At 48.0% G+C, this 27,207-nt stretch overlaps 1 protein-coding gene across 1 annotated transcript in view; it reads right to left on the bottom strand.

Annotated features, from left to right (window-relative positions):
• The window catches only part of NLRP1 (NLR family pyrin domain containing 1), a 31,850-nt gene extending 10,937 nt beyond the window's left edge, over positions 1-20,913 (bottom strand). The window contains exons 1-9 of the mRNA XM_068977444.1: positions 20,826-20,913; positions 19,427-19,756; positions 18,137-18,304; positions 10,199-11,816; positions 7,720-7,890; positions 5,751-5,921; positions 4,777-4,947; positions 2,807-2,893; positions 328-429 (exon numbers count right to left, since the gene is read on the bottom strand). Of these exons, the coding sequence (XP_068833545.1) occupies positions 328-429; positions 2,807-2,893; positions 4,777-4,947; positions 5,751-5,921; positions 7,720-7,890; positions 10,199-11,816; positions 18,137-18,304; positions 19,427-19,756; positions 20,826-20,913 (2,906 nt within the window). The remainder of the gene's footprint in view (positions 1-327; positions 430-2,806; positions 2,894-4,776; positions 4,948-5,750; positions 5,922-7,719; positions 7,891-10,198; positions 11,817-18,136; positions 18,305-19,426; positions 19,757-20,825) is intronic.
• Between the last annotated feature and the right edge of the window lie 6,294 nt (positions 20,914-27,207).

Below are 27,207 nucleotides of genomic sequence, written 5' to 3'. Positions count from 1 at the left end.
GGAACATGGCTCCAAAGATGGACAGGCAGGGATGGAGACGGGATTCCAGGCTTTAGAAGCCCAGAGTGGGCCTTAAGATACTGGGCTCTGGTTCAGAGTATGAGTCATGTTGTGGATATTTAGGAGAGGAACAGTCCAGCCCCCTGAGGCTGGAAGAGAGGGAAGCAGAAATCCTGCAAGGTTCGGGTAGTAGAAGATCTCTCATGGAGTCTCTCCTAGGTGTGTCTGTCCCACTCCAGAGGCAGGAGGATGGAGGGAATGACCTTTTATAAATGCCATCACTCCCTCCACCCCTGCAAGCCCACATCATGATGCTCCCAGCCTGGCCCCTTCAGACTACCTGATGCTTGTCTCTGCCGCTTGAGTGAGGATGTATTGCTCATCTCGGCTCCACCTGGGCCCTTGTGAAGGATCCTCAGACTTGGCTTCCTGGACAGAATTCATTCTCCCTGAGATCGTGGAGGATTCTGGGGGCTGTCTCCATGACATCCCCACTTGAGTTCAACTCATCGAAATCTGAACTCCTGATCCCCATTGGGCTTCTCCTGTAGTCCCTGCTTCCATGAACGGCCCCCATCCACCCAGCTGTTTATACCAGAACTGAGGCATCATCCTGACTTCTCCCTTGGCCAATCTGAGAGCTGATTGATCACCTTGACACAGCTGCCAAAACAGCTCTTTTCTCTTCTCTCCACCTCCACGGCCTCCACCCTGTTCCCAGGCCCTGGCATCTGTGGCTGGAACCACTGCCTCATCTTAAAGGGTTCCCTGTTTTCACTCTTGACCCTTGGTCCACTGTCCACTCAGAAGCTGATCTGAAAATGGGAACCTGGCACAGAACTTCAGTGCTGAAGCCCTGAAATGTCTATTGATTTGGGGAGTAAGATTGAAATTCTTAATGTGGCCCACAAGATGTTAGGTACTGCCCCCATCCCCCGCCCCACCTGTGCCAGTCTCGCTGCCCCCATGGCTGTAAATCAGTGTTAAAAATCACCTGAAGGCCTGGGCTAGAACATGCATTCCTGGGCCCACCCCAAGATTCTGACTCAGCAGGTCTGGAGTGGGGCCTTTCTACTGAGCTCCTTACTGTTGTTTAGCCGCTAAGTCATGTCTGACTCTTGCCACCCTATGGACTTTAGCCTGGCAGGCCTTCTCCGTCCATGGGACTTTCCAGGCAAGAACACGTGGGTGGGTTGTCATTTCCTTCTCCAGGGGATCTTCCTGACCCAGGGATCGAACCAGAGTCTCCTGTTTCAGTAGGTCGTTATTTACTATTGTGCAGCCTGGGAAACCCACCGAGCTCCCAGGGGATGTTGATTCTGCTGCTGATTCTAAGGACCATACTTTGAGTAGCTCCGCTCCAGGTCCCTGACCTCCTATTCCTCAAAGAAGCTAAGCTCAGTGCCTCTACTGAAACGGCAAGTAAAACATGAACCAGCTTAAACTGGTTTTGCTGCCTTTAAATAAGTTAATTGATTAATGTAGCCTTGAGTTATTTAGATAGCACCCCCACGCAAGACAGAATCTGTGTCTTCAGTCTACAGAACTCAAAGAATAGAAATGTTGCCCCAGGAGCCCTTTTGGGGGCTAGAAGTCCTTCAAAAAAGGAAGATCTGGCTTCCAGCAGTGCAAGTAGCTTGTTGGGCTTATTCGAAACTAGCCAACCAGCTTCCAAGATTGACATTTCTCTAAACCCCTTAAATGTCGCCCTGAATCCTCGATCGATTTGAGAGCCTCACCCTCTGTGCCCTTGCTAGTAGACTTTGCAATAAAGCTCTTTCTTTTCTCAAAAGCCAGTGCCCCACCTCTGCCTGGAATCAACCCCTTCGGGGCCCAGCACTCCTCTCCCATCCTTCACAGCTCAGCTCAGCTGCTCTGCAGAATCCAGTGGGCCCATCAGTATCCTTAGAGAAACCCAGATGTAGTTCTGTGGGCGGAGGTGGGAAGCGGGGGTGGAGGTGGGGGTGGGGAGGGAATAATTTGCACCTGCTGGGCTGAGCTCCTGGAATTTGGGCCCTTGTTCGCTGCTTGTGCCTCACATGTCGTGTGAGGGATGCAGGGCATGTTGCTCTGTGACAAGTAGGTCCTCCTTCTAAAGCTAGGAGCCCTTTCCTTTCCTTTTCAGGTGAGGCACAGCTGCGGAGATTCAGGCAACAGTTGCCCTGAATTTTGGTCACAGGCCGAAATGCACCAAACTGGGAGAATGGCGCTGCAGCTGATTCCCTGGGGAGGAAGAGGGATTCTCCCATCTCTGGGGCTCACCCCTCCAGCCTCTCTGGCTGTGTGTCTATGTGTATTGGAGGGTGAGGGTCGAGGTGGAGGTGGTCTGGCTCTTCCTAGACTCTCTCTGTTTGTCTTTGTCTCCCCCTGGTGGTCATTGCTTTCCAAGTTCCAAATCTCAAGGCACCCATTCATCTTTTTTTTTTTTTTTTTAAATCTTCTTATTGGAGAAGGCAATGGCAACCCACTCCAGTATTCTTTCCTGTGAAATCCCATGGACACAGGAGCCTGGCAGGCTACAATCCATAGGGTCACACAGAGTCGGACACGACTGAAACGACTTGGCACACGCACATTCATCTAATGGAAAGGTTTAAGCAGAGGAGTGGCACAATTCTGTTCGCACTAAACAAATCAACGCCCAAACCTCTCTCTGGCTGCTGTACTTTCTTGGTTTCTTCCCGGCTCTGCCGTGTCTACCTCCGCCCCACATGTCTTTCCCCATCTCTTGGTTCTTGACCTGCCCCAAGGACTCAGCCGGGCCTGGAACAGCAGGAGGGGGTTCTGAGTCTCCCCACCTTACCACATCCTGGAGACTAGCAGCTGAGGCTTCTCTCTTTCCAGGGTCCTCAGCATCTCGGTCACCTCCTTGCTCAGCTGAGTCTGGTCCAGCCTGCAAGCGCAAAGGAAGCCTGGTTCTCCCGGGACCCCTGTGTGATCCTGAGGTCCTTGGGGGCTCAGGATGGTGGAATCTACCACCTCCCAGAGGAAACTATTGCAGGTTGGGTTTGCTGGGAATTGGGCTCTGAGATGGAAAGTGGAGTGAGATTTATTAGGGGGTGTTCTTGGATCAACACCAGGGTGGCGGGGAGAGGGGAACAGGTCTGGGCAGAGAGGAAGAAGTTGGGCTGTGATGCCGTCTCAGTGGAGACCTCAGCCAAGGCTACTGGAGGCTCTGAAGTCAGGATGATCCCTCAGAGCTGTCCCAAACTGGGGAGAGGGGCTGGGTCTTTATACCCTGACACTGGTCAGGCCTTGGATGCAGGTGACTCCAGGAAGGGGATGAGATCTTGGGAGAAGGGACCCTTGTAGGCAAACGTCATCCCAGTAGCTGGCTGTCAGTAGCATTCCCAGTGGCTCAGGATTACATCCTCATTCCTGGAGAGCATCTGGGCAGTGGCTCACAGTGTCCACCACAGAACACCCATTCCCCAGAGCCTCAAGATGACCACCCAGGGGTAGGTCCTGGGATTTCCTGCTCAGAGGCTAGATGGTTTGCTGGAAAGGAGAGTGCTCTGTTTCCGTTCTCCTGGCCTTGTGTTCTGGGCTGCTTCAGATTTCAGATAGCTGTTGCTCCTTCTGGGCCCCCGTGTCCCCCTCTCTAACACAGATGGATGTGCTCCACCTGTCATGAGCCGTAGACAGGACACACTGTAGAGGGCACACTGAACTCATTGCTGCAATCAGAGCTAGTGTGCCCTAGGGAGAGGATGGGGCCCCTGCGAGGACGGTTGTCCCTCCCAGTCCAGTCCCAGGACTCCGGGAGGAAGGAAGCAGAAACCTTCACAGGCCCACAGAGCACAGGCTGCTTGAGGCAACCCAGGTCTGACCAGTAACCAGTGAGCTGGTCACAAATTCAGACGTCCTGGCTGCAGCCAAGCTCTGGAGAGGCCTTGCACTAAGTAGCCAGAAATGCTTGGTGGGGATGGAGCTGGAGTTCCCCTGGTTGTAAACAGTCAGGGTTAGCCTTGGGGGAACCCACCTGCAGAATGTTTATCTCGTTGTCTTGCCCCGACTTCACCTTTAGGCCTGAGAGTCTAAAGGAGGGAGTCCTGGCTGAGGGTGGCCAGGGCCCAGACTTTGCAGACCCCTCGAAGACCCTGGTTCAATCCCTGGATTGGGAAGATCCCCTGAGAAGGGAATGGAAACCGACCCCAGTATTTGTGCCTGGAAAATCCCACGGACAGAGGAACCTGATGGGCTAACATCCTTGGGGTCGCAAAGTCAGATGCAACTGAGCCACTAACATTGTGATTCCCACTGTGTTTCTAAGGGCTGCTGGAGCTCAACGGAGGATGGGTGAGGTGGGGTGTGGAGCCCTACCAGGAGCTGTAAGCAAGGGCTCAGCCAGAAACAGCCAGTGGACTCCTTCTCAGGAAGTGGAGGAAAGAGGAAGTGGCTGAGACACATGGGAAGGGCTGCTGCTCAGAGAACATCGCCCTCAGGGCCTGCAGGGCGGCAAGGAGGGCTGGGAGCTCACTGCTTCAGCCACAGGCGACTCCAGTGCTCCAAGCCCATTTCTGTCTGAACTCTGTCCTAGTGTTTACATGCATTTTATTGATATGATGGTCCCATTAGACCAAGTCTAAAGAAACCAAGTCTCAGGTGAAGAGCTGCCTGAGTCACAAGGCCTAAGTAAGCGGCATCGCTGGTGAGGAAGCCTGGCTGACTGTGCATTTGTCTGTCCCTTTTCTTTCCTCTGTCCAGTTCCGCGGCACTTGCCTCCCCTCCCCCCATTCCCTGCCCTCTCCCCAGAAGGGGCCTGCAGAGCCTCACCATAGGAATATGAGCTGGCAGGAAGGGTGCCTGAGTCCTTCACAAAGCAGCCTCACGCCGAGGTCGTCCAGGTCATTCTGCAGCAGGTTTAGCTCCATCAGTCTGGGGCTGACCCTGAGCACGGAGGCCAGGTCCTGGCAGCAGCCAGACGTGAGGCCGCAGCCTGCCAGCCTGCAGGGAAGACACATGCGGGCCCCCAGTCAATGTTCTAACTGGCATCTGGTTTTCCTTTCTAGTACCTATGGCCCTAGGAGGGTTCTAGGGTGACACTGAGTGAGTGAAGTCAGTAAGTGAAGTCGCTCAGTTGTGTCTCTTTGCGACCCCATGAACTGTAGCCTACCAGGCTCCTCCATCCATGGGATTTTCTAGGCAAGAATACTGGAGTGGGTTGCCATTTCCTTCTCCAGGAGATCTTCCAGACCCAGGGATTGAACCCAGGTCTCCCACATTGTAGGCAGACGCTTTACCATCTGAGCTACCAGGGAAGTCCAAGTGTGACATTAAAGGAAGATAAAGGCATGCCTGGCTTGCAGGAACCTGGGAGATTTAAATATTCCTCTTTCAGCCAAGGAGCTACTCAGGATAGAGACCACATCCCCTTTTCACTTCCGTGTGATTCCCATGAATCCTGCTCACTCACTGTATTGATGTTGTATGATTAATTTACACCGATGTTCCACTGGGATGCCTGGATCTCATCGTTAACTACCTTGGCCCTCCCAAATGCTCAGAGTTACCTGACATATGTTTCAGCACTTTGTGGGTTTCAACATTAAGGGCGTCTACAATACAGGATGAGAAAAGAGCGAGCTTCTAATATAAGAATAAAAGTTAAGGAGAAATATGAGGGCTTCAGTGGGAATCTATCATGGCCTCCATGAGCCCTTGCTTTCTCTCTGCCCCGTGGTGCTAGGGAAGCTCCTTCTGCCTCCCCGTGCCCACCCTACAAAGTAGTGCCAACGAGGAGCAATTACAACAGTCGCTGCAGCTTGCAGGTTGGCTGTCTCAGGCCCTGGCAAAGGTGCTCAGCTCCTGCGTCCAGGAGTGTGTTGAAGCTCAATTCCAATTGCATCAGGGTTTGGCTGGCGCAGAGCCCAGAGGCAATGTCCTTGCAGCTCTCAGCTGTGAGTCCGCAGCTGGCCAACCTGTGGGAGACACGTGACCACAGCCTTGCCTTTACTTATCTGTTGATTTCCACAATCACCCATGAACAACCTGTTGAGCATCTACACCTGTGGGCCAGGTGGAGGTCAGGAAGACCCTTTAGCCTCCAGGCCTGCAGAAATGCACAGGCACTGGGGGATAGACATAGAAACAAATAACAGTAAGTCAGGTTTTGGATCTCTTTGGATCAAAATCCTCCCATGTTTTCCCAGGTCATCAGAGAGAAATGCATGGTCTTTGACCTTGTCTGTGAGACAGTGGCAGTCTGACTCCTTGTCCTCTCTGTCCTCATCTCATATTCCTTTTAGCTGCATCTCCACTGGCCTCCACACTGTTCCTTAAACATTCCAGGCATGGTCCCACCTCAGGTTCTCTGCACTGGCTGTTTCTTTTGCCTGGAAGAAGCTCTGTTACCTGATAGCTCATGGCTTGTTCCCTCACCTGCTCCTGGGTCTTTGCGCAAAAGTCCCCTTGCAGGAATCTTGCCTCACTACTCTCCCTATTTAAAATGGCACACCCAGCCCCAACTCTCTACTTTTTGCTTTACTTTTCTCTCTAGTCCTTACCACACGCAATATACTTTACTTGTTCTTTTGACTTTTTGTCCCCATCCCCTCTGGAATGTAGGCTTCACAAAGAAGAAGTTTTGCCCATTTTCATTACCGCTGCTGCTGCTGCTAAGTTGCTTCAGTCATGTCCCACTCTGTGTGACCCCATAGATGGCGGCCCACCAGGCTCCCCCGTCCCTGGGATTCTCCAGGCAAGAACACTGGAGTGGGTTGCCATTTCCTTCTCCAATGCATGAAAGTGAAAAGTGAAAGTGAAGTCGCTCAGCCATGTCCGACTCTTAGCGACCCCATGGACTGCAGCCTACCAGGCTCCACCACCCATGGGATTTTCCAGGCAAGAGTACTGGAGTGGGGTGCCATTGAGCTAGCTGTACCCAAGTGCCCACAGTAGTGTCTGGCACACAGTAGGCACTTAAAAAGTAGATGGTGCCCCAAGGGACAAGTCAAATGCAGATGAAGGCAGAAGAAATGATTAATTTCGACAAGGGAAGGACGTGGAAATGTATGAGGAATGCCTTGAATGATGAATAGTTCCTCAGGACGCCCAACCCAAGTAAAATCTTCTTTAGATAAATGCCCAGAAGTGGAATAGCTGGCTCACATGATAGTGCTGTTCTTATTTATTTTTTTTTGAAAAATATCTATACCATTTTTCCATGGTGGCTGCATCCATTTCCATTCTCACCAACAGTGTATGAGAAAGCACACATTTTCTCCACATCCTCTCCAATACTTGTGATTTCTACCTTTTTGATAATAGCCATTTTAACAGGCATAAAGTGATATCTTATTGCAGTTTTATTTTTTTGGCAGTGCTGTGAGGCTTACGAGACCTTAGTTCCCCAATGAAAGGTCAAGCTCAAACCCACAGCAATGAAAGCACTGAGTCCTAACCACTGGACCACCAGGGAAGTCCCCAAGTGTCCCTTCCTTAGGGACACTTTCCACTGGAGACCCTTATCTGGCCCTGTAGTCACAGCTTTATTAGCATGGTTCCCTGATTAATGTCGGTCTTTTGCAAGCTCTCTGAGAACAGACACCTGCCTGTGTTTGTTTGCCATAGTGACCCTGGCATCTGGCGCAGTGGTGGGCCAGAGAGGGGCTCAGTGAGTATCTGCTGAATGCGAGGACAGTTCCACCTCCTAGAGTCAGCGTCCGTCTTAGATCTCCCGTCCATCCCTGTTCAGAGCAGAGCCCAGGCCAGACTCACCGCAGGGTCTCTAGCTGGCACCCAGGGCATCTCAGGGCCTCACCAATACTCTGTACTGCAGAGCGGCTCAAGATGTTTCCACTCAGGTCCAGTTCCTTCAGGTTTCCAGTGACCTGGAGAACGGAGCAGAGAACCTGCCAGCGGGCCTCTGTTGCCGGGACCCAGCTCAACCTGCGGGGGAGAGAGGGACAGGAGAGGCGCGGTCAGCGTGTGCAGGGGTGGAGGCGCACGGCGGGCAGTGCCGTCCCCAGGGCTGACCAGCCTCCCTGACTGCCCTGAACACCGCAGATAGAAGAGATGGAAAATGGCTCCCTCCGCCCTCAAGAAACTTCCATAAACGATGAACACTTCAGAGTAGTAGGCAAGGGCTGTAGACTGAGGAGCCACAGAGAAGGGGGGCCCCCAGCCCAGGGTGGCGGCAGCAGAGGGGCAGCCAACTCTAAAATAAAATGTCCAGTGTGGCTCAGTTTTGCCATGAAAACCAGCATAAAAAAGACTAGATGATATACCTCAATTCTTTTTTTTTTTTTTTTTTAATCTTTTGGCTGCTCTGCACAGCATGTGTGATCTTAGTTCCCTGACCAGGGATGGAACCTGTATCTCCTGCATTGGCAGCATGGAGTGTTAATCACTGGACCACCAGGGAAATTCCATATACCTCAGTGTTTTAAAAAAAGTTTTTATTTTTTTAAAAAAAATTTTAAAATTTTATGTTTTTAAATTATGAAAGCATGATAACACATTTACAGGAGACTTGGAAAATACAGAACAAATACATCTAGTTACATATAGTTCCACTGTTTATGATAATTATTTTTTAAGTAGGTAAATTAAGATTTTTAGTTGGAGTTTCAAGGTCAAACTCTCAAAAATTACTAGAATGAGTAGACAGAAAAGTAGAAGGATACAGTAGATCTGAGAAGCATTACTTAACATAATTAAGATGTGTACAGTTTTCATACAACAGCACCATATACTTCAATTCTTAATGATGGTCATTTCTGAGTGACGGCATTCTGGTTGATATTAATTTATGTCTTTTTGCTTCTCTGCATATTCTTATTTTCCTATAATGGACATGGGTTTTGCTGTGAGAAAAAAACCTTGAAAGTCTGAAAAAGCAAAAACCCAAATCCAGCGTTTCTTCCTCTCTTTTCTGGTTTCCTTGTGTGTGATTGGGCTTCCCTGGTGGCTCAGACAGTAAAGAATCTGCCTGCAATGCAGGAGACCCAGGTTCAATCTCTGGGTTGGAAAGATCCCCTGGAGAAGGGAATGGCAACCCACTCCAGTAGCCTGGAGAATCCCATGGACAAAGGAGTCTGGTGGGCTACGGCCCATGTGTCATAGAGACTCGGATACAACTAACACTTTCACTTTTTCCCCACTTTTTTGGTGTGTGATTACTCCCTTCCTGTGGGCTTCCCAGGTGGTGCTAGTGGTAAAGAATCTGCCCACCAAAGCAGGAGACACAAGAGAACTTCTGGGTTTGATCCCTGGGTCAGGAAGATCCCCTGGAGTAGGAAATGGCAACCTGCTCAGGTATTCTTGCCTGAAAAATCGAGTAACCTGGCAGGCTACAGTCCATGGAACCACAAAGAGTGAGATACGACTGAGTGTGCGTGTGTGTGTGCACGCACACATGCACACACTCTCTTTCTGCAGCCAACCTCATGCCTTGCCGTCTGTTACCGTAGCATCATACTCAGTTGTAATTACTGGGTGGTTGTGTGTCTTCTACCCCAGGTTTTGAGTTCTTTGAGGCAGGAGTTGTGTTTGTTCATCTGTGATCTGGAGGATCTGGCCTAAAAGCAGTGCCAGATAAATATTCACAGAACAAACCATAAAAGGACTAAATGACCAATACTGCAACTGAGGTGGGGGAACCTGGGTGGGGAAGTTAATGGGGTTGGAGGATGTTTAGAGAAAACTCTGCTGTCACACTCAGGTTGTGGGGGGTGGGTTTTAGGCTAAGTGCCTGGGGTACAAGAGTGCATTATTGACACAAACAGAGAAGTCAGATGTGCAGGGAAAAATGTACCTTTCAGACACACACATTTTGTGATGGAGGAGATCTCTGGACCAATGCCATGGTCAACAGCTGTCAAGGGGAGTGTCTGAAGCAGCTGAGGGAGGGGTTGCTTACAGATAAACATGAGGGAGAAAGAGAGGCAGGTGGGCTTCATGGAGGGGAAAGCAGGTCAGCACAGGAGGTGGAGAATATGGTGGTCATCAAAGAGACAGGACGAGCAGTGGCAGGACACAGCGGGCCCACCCAGAGGCAGGCAGGGCACGTCACATGGATGGACCCTCCTGCAGAGGATCTTAGGCAGATGGGGGATGGTGGTTGGATCTGCCGTGGTGGTCACTGCAGACCCCGATCCTTGAACCCCTGGGGTTAAGTTTAGTGAAAGTGATTCCAGTGCCTAGGAAGGAGGAGCCAACAGAGGAGACGAAGAGAAGAGAGGGTGGGGGTACTCACAGCACTGTGTCAGTGGGCCTGCATGCTCCTGGATGTTGTCTGCCCTCATTCAGCTGAAGCCGCCGCACGTGGCTGCAGAATCTAATGCAGAAAGTGAACACGAGCAGCTCCATGCTGGTTCGGATGTACACTCTCGTTCCTTGGAAGTGGGCCATTGCTTGTGTCAGGAACTCTTCGTCCTGAATCTCATACAAACAGTGAAACAATTGCAGAGAGTAATGCTCACACCAGAGTTCCAATTCAGCCCGCCGCAGCAGTGACTCCCGCTTTCTCTCCCAAGACAGCTTGCATTGGAAAATGTTCTCCATCTCTCTCGCTCCTTGCTCACTCAAAAGGCCGGATAGGAAATGCACTGTTGGTGCCCTAAACAGGTTATTGATCCCATATACTTCTACCAACTTTTCCATGCTTCCAGTGCTGTTAGGATGGTCACTTTTGTCCTCCATGTCCCCTAAAGCAAAGGACACTGCTGCAAAGAACTCCTGGAAACACAGGTGAGTGAAGCTGTAGTTCAGAGATGTGGGGTGCTTTTGAAGAACATCCATCTTTAAGGGAGTGGCGTTGATGACCCCATCTAACCCATGCTTCTTGAGGTCCCCTGGACTGAACAGAGTCTTTCCTTGCCAGATACCCTCAGCAGCAAGAGTACAGAAGCCCCTCAGCTGAGTCCCCAGGGGCTGAGCTTGGATAGCTTGGGCAAGGTAGCGCAGATAGAGGGCTGTCATGGTCTGTGACCTCAGTGAGAGTTCTTCCCCTGCCTCCATCTGCTGCTTCAGGCAAATGCAGGCCAGCCAGGACACCAAGGGCGTGAGACACATGGTCAAGAGCGCTTGGTTTGATTCAACCACGCTAAAGGCTCTAGTTGCTTGGCTTTCCTCTGTGAAATATTCATAGAAATAGTCCTTCCTGGAAGACTCGGAGAACCCCAGGACCTCCACCCAACATGGCTGCTTCAAAGAAGGAATGAACTTCTGCAGAGCTGCAGTCCGAGCTGTGATCAGCAAGGATGCCTCTGGAAATATGGTTTTCTCCAGCAAACTGCCCAGCAGTGTCTGCACGGGCTGCTGCTGGCTCCAGTTCAGACAGAGCTCTGCCCTCTGCTCCTCTGAGACCCATTCCAGTTCATCTAAACCATCGAGGATGAAGAGCAGCTGCTCCGGCTGAGATTGGACCTGTCCAGCGGGAGCCGCAGTGGCGGACTGGTCTTTTGTGATGAGTTCCTCCAGACTTGTCAGCTTGGACGTGGCCAGCTCTCTGCAGTTGAAGTAGAAGACACGCTGGAAGTGGTTTCTGTATAGCTGGCCCTCCTCCCAGGCTCTTCTCACATGCCTGGCCAGTGTGGACTTCCCAATTCCAGCAACTCCATGCAATACGACTGTGTGAGGCCCTTCCTGGGGACCCAGGTCTGAGCCAAATAAGTCTCTTACCTCAATCAAATGCCCTTGCTCCTCAACCACCCCGTGATCCCAGCTTTCCCGGTTCAAGGACTCGTAGTCTTTGTGGTAAGGAGTGTGTAGAAGTAGCAACTGCACAAATTTTGGGTGCAAATCTTCATTTTTCCATGACCAGGTGGAGTAAGGTGTCTCTCTCCTTTGATACTGGTATCTCTCTCTGCTTCCTAAGTAAGGGAGGGAGAGATAAAACATAAAGGTATAGGATAGTTTTTTCATTTGTCCCTCCTTCCAATACTCAACAACTGTTTTTTGCACCTGCTCAAGCCACATGCTGTGCTGGCTGCTGATTCAGAAATAAAGGAAACAGAGACTAGAAAAACAGTAGAGAGGCTGGTGAAATATCTGCCCTCCCACATTCATTACAGCACTATTCATGATATAGAAGCGTGATACGAAACAACCTAAGTTGTTTCAGTGGATGAATGGATGGATAAAGGTGATACAGTCTATTGATCTAGGTATCTACCTATCTCTCTATAATGGAATATTATTCAGCCATAAAAAGAAGGAAATCCTGACATTTTTGATAACATGGATGAACCTGGAGGGCATTATCCTAAGTGACATAAGCCAGACAGAGAAAGACAAATACGTATGGTATCACTTATATGTGGAATCTAAAAACAAAAAAATTTTAACCTTATAGAAACAGAGAGAGGAATAATGGTTCCCAGGGATGAGGGGGTGAGGGAAATTGGGAGATGTTGATCAAAGAATACAAACTTTCAATTTTAAAATGAATTATTTTTGAGGCTTTGATGTACAGTATGATGATGATAGCTAATAATACCATACTATATGTTTGAAATTTGCTAAGATAGCAAATCACAAGCATTCCCCTCACACACACACACACACACACACACACACACACACACAAAGGTATTCAAGGTGATGGATGTGTCAATTAACTTGATTGTAATAATTGTTTCACGATGTATATCAAATCTGTACACTTTTAACATAGTATAATTTTATTTATCAATCATGCCTCAATCTTGGCTGGAAAAGCCAACAAAAAAGAATTCAGCATTAGGAAAAGATGTATTTCTTCTGAATTGGTCTTTTCCATTCTATTGAGCAGGGCTTCCCAGATGGTACAGTGGTAAAGAATCCACCTGCCAATGGAGACGATTTGGGTTTGATCCTTGGGTCAGGAATATCCCCTGGGATAGGAAATGGCAACCTATTCCAGTATTTTTGCCAGGAGAATCCCATGGACTGTGGTTGCCATGGAGTTGCAAAGAATTGGACATGACCAAGCGACTGAGAGGGATTGGGGGCAGGAGGAGAAGGGGACGACCGAGGATGAGATGGCTGGATGGCATCACTGACTCGATGGGCGTGAGTCTGAGTGAACTCCGGGAGTTGGTGATGGACAGGGAGGCCTGGCGTGCTGCGATTCATGGGTCGCAAAGAGTCGGACATGACTGAGCGACTGAACTGAACTGAACTGAACCAACCCATTGTCTTTCCATTTTTGCCCTGGTTGCTAGGATGCTCAGAATCAATGAATGTTTTTTTGTAACAGCTAATTAGCCTCTTGGCTTTCATATTTACTTCTTCATGTTTAAGGTTATTGCTTTTGTATGTTTTGGTAAGATGCCTCTTACATATTACAAAATTCTTGCTTCCTTTCTTCTTTTTCTTCCTCCCTCCCTCCTTCTTTTCCTTTCTTCCTTCTTTCTTTCCTTCCCGGAATGGGAGAAGTTATGATTAATTAAGTCTGTTAATTCATCTCCAACCTGGGTCACATTTTAGGACCATGAATTCTACAAGTATACTCCTACCTGGGTGTGGAAGGGATCATTTTAACAAAACATCTCTCAGATTTCAAAAGGGACTTTACTCATCACTGAGATCAATGTTAAGAAGATGCCTTGTGCATGTCCTAAGCCACTTCAGTCATGTCTGACTCTTTGTGACCCTAAAGACTGTGTGGCCCACCAGGCTCCTCTGTTCATGGGATTCTCCAGGCATGAATACCGGAGTGGGTTGCCATACTCTCCTCCAGGGGATCTTCGTGACCCAGATGTCAAGCCCGCTTTTCTTACATCTCCTCTATTGGCAAGTGGGTTCTTTACCACTAGCACCACCTGGAAGCCCGTAGATGACAAAGGAAGCGGAACATTAAATGTGTGGGTAGTGGCATTTGGAACCAAACATGGGACAGCAGACTGGTTCAAGTGTGTGAAAGGAGTGTGTCAAGGCTGTATATTGTCACCCTGGTTATTTAACTTATACCGAGAGTACATCATGCAAAATGCTGGGGTGGATGAATCACAAGCTGGAATCAAGATTGCCAGGAGAAATATCAATAACCTCAGATATGCAGGTGACACCACCCATATGGAAGAAAGCAAAGAGGAACTAAAGAGCCTCTTGATGAAGGTGAAAGAGGAGAGTAAAAGAGCTAGCTTAAAACTCAACATTCAAAACTAAGATCATGGCATCTGGTCCCATCACCTCATGGCAAATAGATGGAGAAACAGTGGAAACAGTGACAGACTTTATTTTCTTGGGCTCCAAAATCACTGCATATGGTGACTGCAGCTATGAAATTAAAAGACGCTTGCTCCTTGGAAGAAAAACTATGACAATCCTAGATAGCATATTAAAAAGCAGAGACATTGCTGACAAATGCCCATCTAGTCAAAGCTATGGTTTCTCAAGTAGTCATGTATGCGTGTGAGAGTTGGGCCACAAAGAAAGCTGAGTGCTGAAGAATTGATGCTTTTGAACTGTGGTGTTGAGAGTCCCTTGGACAGCAAGGAGATCAAACCAGTCAATCCTAAAGGAAATCAACCCTGACTATTCACTGGAAGGATTGAGGTTGTAGCTGAAGCTCCAATACTTTGGCCACTTGATTCGAAGAGCTGACTCATTGGAAAAGATCCTGATGCTGGGAAAGATAGAAGGTAGGAGGAGAAGGGGGAGACAGAGGATGAGATGGTTGGATGGCATCACCGATTCGATGGATATGAGTTTGAGCAGGCTCTGGGAGTTGGTGATGGACAGGGAAGCCTGGTGTGCTCCAGTCCATGGAGTTGCAAAGAGTTGGACACGACTGAGCGACGGAACAACAGCAGTGGCATTAGAGAGAGTGGAAGCTGAATTCCATCTCTGCCATTCTGAGAGTTTATATTTTCGAGCCTCAGTCTTATTTCCAAGGTGGAATAATAATAACATCCATCTCCTGGAATGGTCGTGAAATTTTATACTGTGCAAGCAGAGCACATGGCACGGAGCCTGGCACAGAGAGAGTGTGCACCTGACTTGCTCCAGGCCATCTGGGGGCTGAGAAGCTCAGCAGAAATGGACTCTAGGCCAGTGCCTGTCCACTAACCAGGTGATGTGTCTCCTGTACTGGATAATACTCCTGCATTTTAATTTCCAGGGGCTTCCTGGAAACAGTGCCTTAGGCAGGTGGAGAGATTCTGGCAGAAGGATTTCTTTTTTAAATTTTTTTAAAATTAGTTGTGCTGATTTATTCTCGGCTGCACTGGGTTTTCATGGCGTGGTGGGCTTTTTGCTGGTTGCGGCAAGCAGGGGCTACCCTTCATTTTGGGGGGCTCTGGCTTCTCAGTGCAGTGGCTTCTCTTGATGTAGAACATGGGCTCTCGGGCGTGTGGGCCTCAATTGTTGTGGTGCACTGGCCTAGCTGTTCTGCAGTATGTGGGATCTCCCTGGAATGGGAATCAAACCCAGGTCCCCTTCGTTGGCAGGCAGATTCTTAACCACTGGACCACTAGGGAAGTCCCAGCAATAGGATTTCAGGAGAGAGGTCTCAGAGGTCTACCAGACCCTTTCTGCTCAGTATATCAACCTGGCCCCCATCCATGTCTTTGCCTCACCACCCCTTTCCGGAAGCTCAGCAGGGCCTTACCTGTGCAGCTGTTTCCAGATGTTTCAACCAGTGGCCATACAGTCCCAGGACCCTCCTTCTCTCTGGGCTCTGGACGTGGGAGTTCACAAACTCTCAGAACTGCGGTGGATGTGGGGTCATTGGGTAACTCTTGGCTTGGTGACTCATGATATGGGGAACTTGGAAAACCTTGGTGAATGCTTAGGGAAAGGTCTTCAGGGGAGAAAGACAGGAAAGAAAGGACCATTTATTGAGCATCGATTTCAGGCTCATACATTTTAAATTCTCACAAAAATCCTGTGAGATGGTGTTGGTAATCCAATTTCTAAAATCACAAAGATAGAGGTACAATTTAATCCTCTTAATGCTCTGAAACTTCCTCTGTCAGGTAGAAAGATTTTGATAAACCACTTGGGAAAGGGAGTTAAGCTGCCCATTTCAAGCAACAACAAATAGTTACTAAGTGGTATTCTAAAGTGGTGGGTCCTTTTCATTGCCAGGCACTGTTTTAATTTTTTTTAATATTTATTTATTTATTTGGCTGCACTGGGTTTTAGTTGCAGCTTGTGGGTTTGTCTTTTTTTTTTTTTAAGTAATAAAAGTTGTTTATCAGTTTTCACAATCAATACCCAGACAAAAAATAGAAGATAATTACAATAACAACTTGTGGGTTTTTTCAGTTGTGACATACACACTCTTAGTGATAGCATGTGGGATGTAGTTCTCTGACCAGTAAAGAACCTGGCAGTGGGAGTGGAGTCTTACCTGCTGGATCAACAGGGAAGTCGCTAAATGCTTTATCATTTTATTCAGACACTATTTTGCCAGACAGTGAAACTCAGGATATGCAAGTTGAGGGCAGAGGGGAACTGCTCTGTGTCTTCAATAACGGAAGAGTCAGTGAGACTGGGTAGTGTGTGTGGGGAAGGACAAGAGAGAAGAAAGCTGGTGGGGGCACAAGAGGGGACCTTTGTGGGCAGAGAGACGTAAAAAGTCTAACACTTTTCTTCTACAACATGTTGTAGAGTCTACATCATATATCTGAACTTCTGTGCACATGGGTTATTTTAGTGTGGAGTTCAAGATGTGTAAATTCTGTACTGTGGCCTGGGTCGGTGTGCAGAGTAGAAAACTGAGTAGATCAGATGAGGAAATTGAGTCACAGGAGGATGAAGTGATTTGTTCTGTGTCATAGAGCAAGTGGGTGAAGTCAGGGTGGAAACTGAGGGCAGTGGAGCTTGTGACCATCATTGTTGAGGCTTGGGAGTAGAGTGATGAGAGTAGGCATAGAAGGAATGGGAAGGGACTTCTTTGGTGGTGCAGTGGGTAAGAATTTGCCTGCCAATGCAGGGGACACAGATTTGGTCCCTGGTCTGGAACGATTCCACATGCTGCAGAGCAAGTGAGTGTGAGAGCCATGACTGCTGAGCCTGTGAACCTAGAGCTTGTAGTCTGCAACAAAGGAAGCCACTACAGTGAGAAGCATGAGCACTGCAATGCGAAGTAGCCCCCGCTTGCCACAGTGAGAGAAACCCAGTGTGCAGCAACGAATACCCAGCGCAGCCAAGAGTACTGGAGTGGCTTGCCATCTCCTCCTCCAGGGATCTTCCCAACTCAGGGATCAAACCCATGTCTCTGGCATCCCCTGCATTGGCAGGTGGATTCTTTACTGCTAGGGCCTCCTGGGAAGCCCAAGCTGGGGATGGGGACGTTCAAACAGCAGCAGCAGATGGAGGGAGAGATGACTGCACCAGGAATGGGTGGTTCTAGGCTCCAGCCCCAGAGAAGGCAATGGCACCCCACTCCAGTACTCTTGCCTGGAAAATCCCATGAACAGAGGAGCCGGGTAGGCTGCAGTCCATTGGGTCGCTAAAAGTTGGACACGACTGAGTGATTTCCCTTTCACTTTTCACTTTCATGCACTGGAGAAGGAAATGGCAATCCACTCCAGTGTTCTTGCCTGGAGAATCCCAGGGACGGGGGAGCCTGGTGGGCTGCCTTCTATGGGGTCGCACAGAGTCGGAAACAACTGAAGCGACTTAGCAGCAGCAGCAGCAGGCTCCAGCCCTGGCTCTGTCTTCAGATGCTGTGTGAACTTGCACTTTGATACTGAGATGAGAAGAGGAAGAGGCCGGGGCGTGGCTGGGGTTTGAAACCTGGGTGACTCAGGATGATAGAGGCCAAAATAAGAGAAGTTAGGAGAGGGAACCGGCTTAGGCTGAGGGGTGAGCCTACCCTTCTCTTGGGGTTTATCTGGAGAACTGAGTCCTCCTTGGAACTTTTTAAACCACCCTGAGCCCCAGGATCTTCATAGTCCACTGAGGTTGTGAGCTGAGCTCTGCCTGGGCAAGGACCACATTGCACCAGGTTGGGGGAGATTCACTGTCTGACTGGTGTGAGTCTCAGCATCCCCGTCTATCAAATTGGAAGGAGTGCAGTCTCAGCAGAGGGACGCTCCTGAAAGATCATTTTTAGGCCCACTGTGCCCACCACCCTGGCTCCTGGCTCCTCCAGCCTTCTGTAGTTCCTTCTGACTGGGTCCACGTGGAGTTACAAGCTCACTGGCTGCCTCAAAGCTGCCCTCCACCCCACGCCTCAGGGCCCCTCAGCAAGCCTCACCTTTCCTATATCCAGATGCTAAAATTAGGGGGCTCGGACTCCGTTTCTTTGACTGCTTGAGCACTGGTTGCTTAGGCTTGCAGACTTTCAACACTTCGGTGGAGGTGGGCCAGCTAGGAGACTCCAGGTTGGGTGCACTTGGTGAGTGGGAGAATGAGGAAGACAGGGCTGTGGGGAGCAGACAAACAGGTTGGAGGATTGCCAGGGGAAGGGGCAGGAGCCAGGGTTGAGGCCTGGGTTCTCCAGCCAAGAAGAACAAGAGAGGTCTTCTGTCTCAACCAACAGAGGTCAAGAGGGAGACCATTGCAGCCTGCCTCTTGTAGGTGGATGATTTCCTGATGCTGCTGGAGGGTTTATCCTGATTTGGGGTCCAGAAGATTTGCATCTGTGTCCTGACTCTCTTTCTACCTCCTCACGGAAGTTGAGCCCCCTCTGTGCGCCTCTCCTTGGTGGGGTGAAGAGTCCCACCTCCCAGGGCTGCTGATTAATAATAATAACTGCAGTGACAGCAACAGTAGCAACAGAGCTCCTATTTTTTTTTTTTGTTTGTTTGTTTTTGAGTACTTACTACGTCTTAGGGGCTTCCCTCATAGCAAAGTCGATAAAGAATCTGCCTGCAATGCAGGAGACCTGAGTTCAGTTCCTGGGTCAGGAAGATCCCCTGGAGAAGGAAATGGCAATCCACTCCAGTATTCCTGCCTGGGAAATCCCATGGACAGAGGAGCCTTGTGGGGTACAGTCCATGGGGTCTCAAAGAGTCGGAATAAAACACCACTAGACTCAGACTCTGTGCTAAATATTTAATATGAACTATTTCTCTAACCCTTACATAGTCCAAGGAGGTAGGCTCTTACTCTCCCATTTTACAGATGTAGAAACAGAGGCACAGAGCAGTGAAGTGACTCGCCCAGTGTGGCAGTGCCCAGTTCCCAAGTCCGTGCTTATAACACAAGGCCAGGCAAGTGCCTGCTTAGGAGTCGGGCATGAAACCCCCAACCCTCCCTTCCAGTTGCCCTTCTGAATTCCAGCCTCCTCCCTCTCTGGCCCTCTGAGCACCCCTTCCAGGCCCTGTGAGGACCACACGGGATCCTAGGAATCCACTTGGCTAGAAGAGGAATCCAGCAACCTCCCCTCCCTACCCCAGTAAGCCTCTTAGCTGCAGGCTGGCCTAGGTCTGGATGCCACCTGATCGGGCAGTCCTAAATCACCGCCCAGGGGAAGGTGTGTGTGGGGGTTCTCTGGTGGGGGGGTGAGGAGATCGACAGTGGGTAGAGGAGGCTTTGTAAGCACCTGAATTCAAGTCTGTCTCTTCGAGGGTCTTGGTGCACGCCATCTGCTTGTTCATGTGCGGTCCCTTGGTGTGGCTGGCCTTGCACCTCAGCTGTATCTTCTTGATCACGATCTTCTGGCTCCTTGGCTTCTCTGGTTGAGCATGGATCACCTCAGGAGACTGCAAGCAGGGTTCCTTATCAGGCAACCGAAGCCAGGGCTCCTTACTGAACAGCCGAAGCCGGAGCTCCTTCAGCCTCTCTTCCCTCTCCTTCAGCCTCTCTTTCTTCTTTTCCTCCAAGTCCTTCAGGCTCCGGGCTTCACCAGCCAGCGCTGCCGGGCTGGGGGACCCTGGGGGTGTCAACTATAAACTGGCACTTGCCATGGGCACTGGCTGTCTACCTCTACAAGGATTAAATCATAGGCTGCTGCAGCTGCTGACCTTTAACATCCCCTGAAGGGAGTTCAGGACGGAGATCAGGAATAGGGCCCTCTGTGCTCAAGGAAAACCTGGCACAACAGGTCTTCAGAGCGTTAGGTCTTTTCAGGAGCTGATTTTTATGAGCCCAATTCTTGCATCTCCTCACATCTAGAAAAGCACTAAAATCCTTCTTGGGGAGGTATGCTCCTCGTGACGAGCAGAAGCCTGCAAATACAGGTTGCATGAACCCCCCCTTTATCAAAATCACATATGTACCGACCTTCCTCTGTCCCCCTCTTTGGAGCAGTTTCTCAGCGCTATCTGAAATGCTGTCTTCTGGGCTGCAGTCCTCATTTTTGCCTTCAATAAAACTCGACTGGCAACTCTCAGGTCATTTTTTTTAAAATAGGCAGCAGGGATGTTTACGGGGAGAGGGTGGATGTTGGGTTGGTGAGGACAGTCAGGAAGGCAGAGAATAGCCACTTGCTGGACCCCTACCAATGCAGGACTCCCATGGGGATCACTGCTCTTCACCTGGCAAACTCCTATTCAGCATTTAGAATCAGTTTTATAAAACCCCAGGGCATCTGCTGATAGACTTTGTTGGGAGAAGGGAGGGGAAAAGGAGTGGGAGGAAAAGCCATAGGAAGAGGGGGGTCCAGAGGGGGCCTGGGAGACACTGGAAGAGGTCAGCTTCCTGGGTGCCAGGGTGGAGCGTGAGGTCGGTCGGGAGGGTGAAGGGGCAGGGCTGGGATGGTGGGTGAGATGCGCTGGGCACTTACTGTTCTGTGTCCCTCGGAGTCTTCCTTCTCCTGGGACTTGGACACGTGGGACCAAGCCTTGATGTGGACAGGAGGTAGGGGCTTTCAGAGCCAAGGGTTGAGTTCAGAGCTGTCTGCCCTCAAGTCTCCTCAGATCTCTCCTGGCCCTGGGTCACTGACCTGGGAGAACAGTCCTCACCATGTCAGAGCAGGCATGGGAGTCACCAAAAGGACCCACTTGAGAGTGCAGCCTGAGAGAGGGGGGTCAGGACAGGCATCTTCTGCAGCCTCTCAGTTTTCAGGGCTTCCTGAACCCCACTGCACATCCTGCCACGCTAGGAGGGGCACCAGGGTGTGTGTTCCAGGACCAGGGGGCTGCCTGCTTTGTGAACAGCTTGGCACGCAGCTAGTAAACATTTCTGCTTGAAAGCGGAACAACCCTGCCGCATCTCAGCAAATCCAGGCCTCTGGGGAGTAGGCATGGACTTTCTTCCTTTTTTGTAGAATCCTCAGGGTTGGAGACTCCTGGCAGAGGCACGATGTTACCTAACTCAGTTCCTGTTGTGTAATGGTTTCTGGCCTTAACTGGCCCTGGGCTGGAGGCGACCAGGCCTAAGGTGCTTCACTGACTCCTCGTGTGACTGATACCTTTCTCTGAACCTCAATTTGCTCATCTATCAAATAGGACATCATAGGTTTGCAAAGAGGCTCCAATTAAATACTGGAGTAGGTAGCCTTTCCCTTCTCCAGGGGATCTTCCCAACCCAGGGATTGAACCCAGGTCTCCCGCAATGTAGGTGGATTCTTTACCAGTTGAACCACAAGGGAAGCCCCAAAGCTCTTCAGTTCAGTTCAGTTCAGTTCAGTTCAGTCACTCAGTCGTGTCCGACTCTTTGTGACTCTTCACGCCCCTTCCTATGTAGTACAAGGATTAGACTGTATGGCCAAGAGACTATTTTGGAGGTAATGATGGTCTGTCACTTCTAAATTCAGATTATAAAAGGATTCATAAAGACAACGATGGCTTCCATACTGAGGCCCCTGTCTCTCCTGGCTTACTCATGCTGGGAGGAACCAGTTGCCGAGTTGTCAGTGTCTTGATACAGGAGTCTGTGAGAAGAGGAACCGAAGCTTCCTTCCTACAGTCACAAGAGTAAGTTGGAAGTAAATCCTCCAGCCTCAGGGGAGCTCCAGACGACTTCAGCACCAGCTGATACAGTTGCTACAGCTTGTGAGATACTGAGTCAGAGACAGCTAAACAGCCGCCAGATTCCTGACTCACAGAAACTGTAAAGGGACAAATATCTGTTGTTTTAAGCTACCGAGTTCTGGCGTAAGCGGTTTTGTCACAATCATTTCAGTTTAGTCGCTCAGTCGTGTCCTACTCTTTGCGACCCCATGAATCGCAGCACGCCAGGCCTCCCTGTCCATCACCATCTCCCGGAGTTCACTCAGACTCATGTCCATCGAGTCAGTAGTGCCATCCAGCCATCTCATCCTCTGTCGTCCCCTTCTCCTTCTGCCCCCAATCCCTCCCAGCATCAGAGTCTTCTCCAATGAGTCAACTCTTCGCATGAGATGGCCAAAGTACTGGAGTTTCAGCTTCAGCATCATTCCCTCCAAAGAACACCCAGGACTGATCTCCTTCAGAATGGACTGGTTGGATCTCCTTGCAGTCCAAGGGACTCTCAAGAGTCTTCTCCAACACCACAGTTCAAAAGCATCAATTCTTCGGCACTCAGCTTTCTTCACAGTCCAACTCTCACATCCATACGTGACTACTGGAAAAACCGTAGTCTTGACTAGACAGACCTTTGTTGGCAAAGGAATGTCTCTGCTTTTCAATATGCTATCTTAGGTGGGTCATAACTTTCCTTCCAAGGAGTAAGCGTCTTTTAATTTCATGGCTGCAGTCACCATCTGTTGTGATTTTGGAGCCCCCCAAAATAAAGTCTGACACTGTTTCCACTGTTTCCCCATCTGTTTCCCATGAAGTGATGGGATCAGATGTCACGATCTTAGTTTTCTGAATGTTGAGCTTTAAGCCAACTTTTTCACTCTCCACTTTCACTTTCATCAAGAGGCTTTTTAGCTCCTCTTCACTTTGTTCCATAAGGGTGGTGTCATCTGCATATCTGAGGTTATTGATATTTCTCCCAGCAATCTTGATTCCAGCTTGTGCTTCTTGCAGCCCAGTGTTTTTCATGATGTACTTACTCTGCATAGAAGTTAAATAAGCAGGGTGACAATATACAGCCTTGATGCTTTTAGTAACCTTTAAAAATGTTATATATAAGTGTTAGTTTTTTTTTTTAATGGTTAATAAGCACAGTGGAGGACTCTATGGCAAGAGGTATAGCCAGAGAGAAGAGTTTTCTTTTTCCCACCCCCCAACACCAATGCTCTGGGTACCAGCTAGGATTCCTCCAACTCAACTCACTTCTTCCTTTCTTTGTTTGTTTTTCAAGATTTAAAAAATTTATTTTGGCAGCCCAGGGTCTTCATTGCTGTGCCTGAGTTTTTCATTGCTGTGGCATCTCTTGTTGCAGAGCCTGGTCTCTAGGCACATGAGCTTCAGTAGCTGTGGCTCCCAGGCTCTAGAACACAGGCTCAGTAGTTGTGGCACACATGGGCTTAGTTGCCCTGAGGCATCTGAGATCCTCCTGGACCAGGGACTGAACTCCTGTTGCGTGCATTAGCAGGCAGATTTTTATACACTGTGCCACCAGGGAAGTCCTCAGTTCACTTCTGACCCTAACTACCCAGAGTAAGTGAAGACGCCATGGTTGATGGGGCTCAGTCCCACAAGACCACCCCCCGCTTCATACACCAGTTGCAAATGGGGTTTCCTGGGTTCTCTACTTTTCTGTTTGAAGAGATTCCCCAGGTTTGATCATTTGTTAGAACAACTCATAGAACTCAGGAAAACAATTTAGTTACCAGTTTCTTGTAAAGGATACAAGTGGGGAATAGCCAATTAGTGATACACATGGTAAAGTTGACATTTTTTTAAAAATTTATTTTTAATTGCAGGAGAATTGCTTTACAATGTTGTGTTGGTTTCTGTCGTACAGCAACATGAATCAGACATAAGTATACATGTATCCCCTCCCTCTTGAACCTCCTTGCCACCCCACCCCTCGAGGTTGTCACAGAGTGCTGGGTTGATCTCCTTGTGTTACACAGCAATTTCTCACTCACCATCTATTTTACACATGGTAATATGTTTCAATGCTGCTCTCTCAATTCTTCCTACCCTCTCCTTCTACTGAGTGTCCACAAGTCCCTTCTTTATGTCTGCATCTCTATTCCTGCCCTGCAAATAGGTTTGTCAGTACCTTTTTCTGGATTTCATATATATCTGTTAATAAACAATATTTCTCTTTCTGACTTACTTAACTCTGTATAATAGGCTCCATATACATTAATCAACAATATTTGTTTATCTCTTTCTGACTTACTTTGTATAACAGTCTCTGGATTCATCCAACTCAGTTTACCTGACACAAATGCATACCTTTTCATAGCTTAGTAATATTCCATCAATACAATGGAATATGTACCACAGCTTCTTTATCCATTCATCTGGGTTGACAGGTTTTTAGAGAGGTTTCATTATGTAGGCATGACTGATTAAGTCATTGGCCTTGGAGGTTAATTCAATCTTCAGCCTTTATCCCTGGAGACCTATTTACTATTCTTTTTTTTTTTTTTTAATTTTAAAATCTTTAATTCTTACATGTGCTGGGACCAGCCCTCATTCTGAAGTGATCAAAGGGCCTCCACCCCAGTCACCTCACTAGCATGAAAAACACACATCACACAGAGGTTCCAAGGGTTTTAGGATCCGTGTGCTGAGAACTAGATTCAAACACCAAATATTTATTTATTTTTCAGTTAAAAATTTTTTTTCTTAAATTTTTTATTTTTACTTTATTTTACTTTACAATACTGTATTTGTTTTGCCATACATTGACATGAATCCACCACAGGTGTACATGCGTTCCCAAACATGAACCCCCCTCCCACCTCCCTCCCCACAACATCTCTCTGGGTCATCCCCGTGCACCAGCCCCAAGCATCCTGTATCCTGCATCGGACATAGACTGGCGATTCATTTCTTACATGATAGTATGCATGTTTCAATGCCATTCTCCCAAATCATCCCACCCTCTCCCTCTCCCTCAGAGTTCAAAAGTCCGCTCTACACATCTGTGTCTCTTTTGCTGTCTCTCATACAAGGTCATCATTGCCATCTTTCTAAATTCCATATATATGTGTTAGTATACTGTATTGGTGTTTTTCTTTCTGGCTTACTTCACTCTGTATAATCTGCTCCAGTGTCATCCATCTCATTAGAACTGATTCAAATGTATTCTTTTTAATGGCTGAGTAATACTCCACTGTGTATATGTACCACAGCTTTCTTATCCATTCATCTGCTGATGGACATCTAGGTTGTTTCCATGTCCTGGCTATTATAAACAGTGCTGCAATGAACATTGGGGTACATGTGTCTCTTTCAATTCTGGTTTCCTCGGTGTGTATGCCCAGCAGTGGGATTGCTGGGTCATAAGGCAGTTCTATTTGCAATTTTTTAAGGAATCTCTACACTGTTCTCCATAGTGGCTGTACTAGTTTGCATTCCCACCAACAGTGTAGGAGGGTTCCCTTTTCTCCACACCCTCTCCAGCATTTATTGCTTGCAGACTTTTGGATCACAGACATTCTGACTGTTGTGTAGTGGTACCTCATTGTGGTTTTGATTTGCATTTCTCTAATAATGAGTGATGTTGAGCATCTTTTCATGTGTTTGTTAGCCATATGTATGTCTTCTTTGGAGAAATGTCTATTTGGTTCTTTGGCCCATTTTTTGATTGGGTCGTTTATTTTTCTGGAATTGAGCTGCATAAGTTGCTTGTATATTTTTGAGATGAGTTGTTTGTCAGTTGCTTCATTTGCTATTATTTTCTCCCATTTGGAAGGCTGTCTTTTCACCTTGCTTATATTTTCCTTTGCTGTGCAGAAGCTTTTAATTTTAATTAGATCCCATTTGTTTATTTTCGCTTTTATTTCCAGAATTCTGGGAGGTGGATCATAGAGGATCCTGCTGTGATTTATGTCTGAGAGTGTTTTGCCTAAGTTTTCCTCTAGGAGTTTTATAGTTTCTGGTCTTACATTTAGATCTTTAATCCATTTTGAGTTTATTTTTGTGTGTGGTGTTAGAAAGTGATCTAGTTTCATTCTTTTACAAGTGGTTGACCAGTTTTCCCAGCACCACTTGTTAAAGAGATTGTCTTTACCATTGTATATTCTTGCCTCCTTTGTCAAGATAAGGTGTCCATATGTGTGTGGATTTAAAATTAAGGAAACAATTCCATTCACCATTGCAATGAAAAGAATAAAATACTTAGGAATATATCTACCTAAAGAAACTAAAGACCTATATATAGAAAACTATAAAACACTGATGAAAGAAATCAAAGAGGACACTAATAGATGGAGAAATATACCATGTTCATGGATCGGAAGAATCAATATAGTCAAAATGAGTATACTACCCAAAGCAATCTACAAATTCAATGCAATCCCTATCAAGCTACCAGCGATGTTTTTCACAGAACTAGAACAAATAATTTCAAGATTTGTATGGAAATACAAAAAAACCTCGAATAGCCAAAGCAATCTTGAGAAAGAAGAATGGAACTGGAGGAATCAACTTGCCTGACTTTAGGCTCTACTACAAAGTTACAGTCATCAAGACAGTATGGTACTGGCACAAAGATAGAAATATAGATCAATGGAGCAAAATAGAAAGCCCGGAGATAAATCCACACACATATGGACAACTTATCTTTGACAAAGGAGGCAAGAATATACAATGGAGTAAAAAATTTTTTTAAATTGTAGTATAATTGACAGACAATGTGGCATAAGTTTCTGTTGTACAGCAGTGAATGTTATACATATTCGCATGCCTGCTCTTTTTAAGATTCTTTTCCCATATAGGCCATTACAGAATACTGAGTAGAGTTCCATGTGCTTGCTATGCAGTAGGTCCTTATTAGTTACCTTTCAAAATATTTATTTGCTTTAATTTATTTTGACTGTGCCAGTTCTTTGATGCTGCCTGCAGACTTTCTCTAGTTGTGGCAAGTGGGGCTCCTCTCTAGTTGCAGTGTGCAGGCCTCTCATTGTGGTGGCTTCTCTTGTTGCAGAGCACAGGCTCTAGAGGGCAGGTTCCCTAGTTGTAGGGCAGGGACTTACTTGCCCGAGGCATATGGAATCTTCCCAAACCAGGGATTGAACTCGTGTTCCCTGCATTGGCAGGCAGATTCTTAACCACTGGCCCACCAGGCAAGTACTATTAGTTATCTTTTATCTTTATTATTATATCATGGGAGGGCTTCTAGAATTCTGGGTAACATGTGAGACTCCAGGTCTTGGAGGCCAAGGCCAGGCAGAGGGAGGGTGATTGATGATGGAGCAGAACAGAGTTAGGTACTTTCTCAGTGCACCAGTTACCTCCCCTTGGCTGCCAGGGCATGTGTCTTGGGGTGTGAGCACATGAGCTTTAGCACCCCCAAGCTGTCAGATGTGAAGCTGAGAATCCTGGGCTC

Source organism: Capricornis sumatraensis, chromosome 8, assembly GCF_032405125.1.
Source record: "Capricornis sumatraensis isolate serow.1 chromosome 8, serow.2, whole genome shotgun sequence".
NCBI classification, from domain to species: domain Eukaryota; kingdom Metazoa; phylum Chordata; class Mammalia; order Artiodactyla; family Bovidae; genus Capricornis; species Capricornis sumatraensis.
This window is presented reverse-complemented; position numbering and strand designations above follow the sequence as displayed.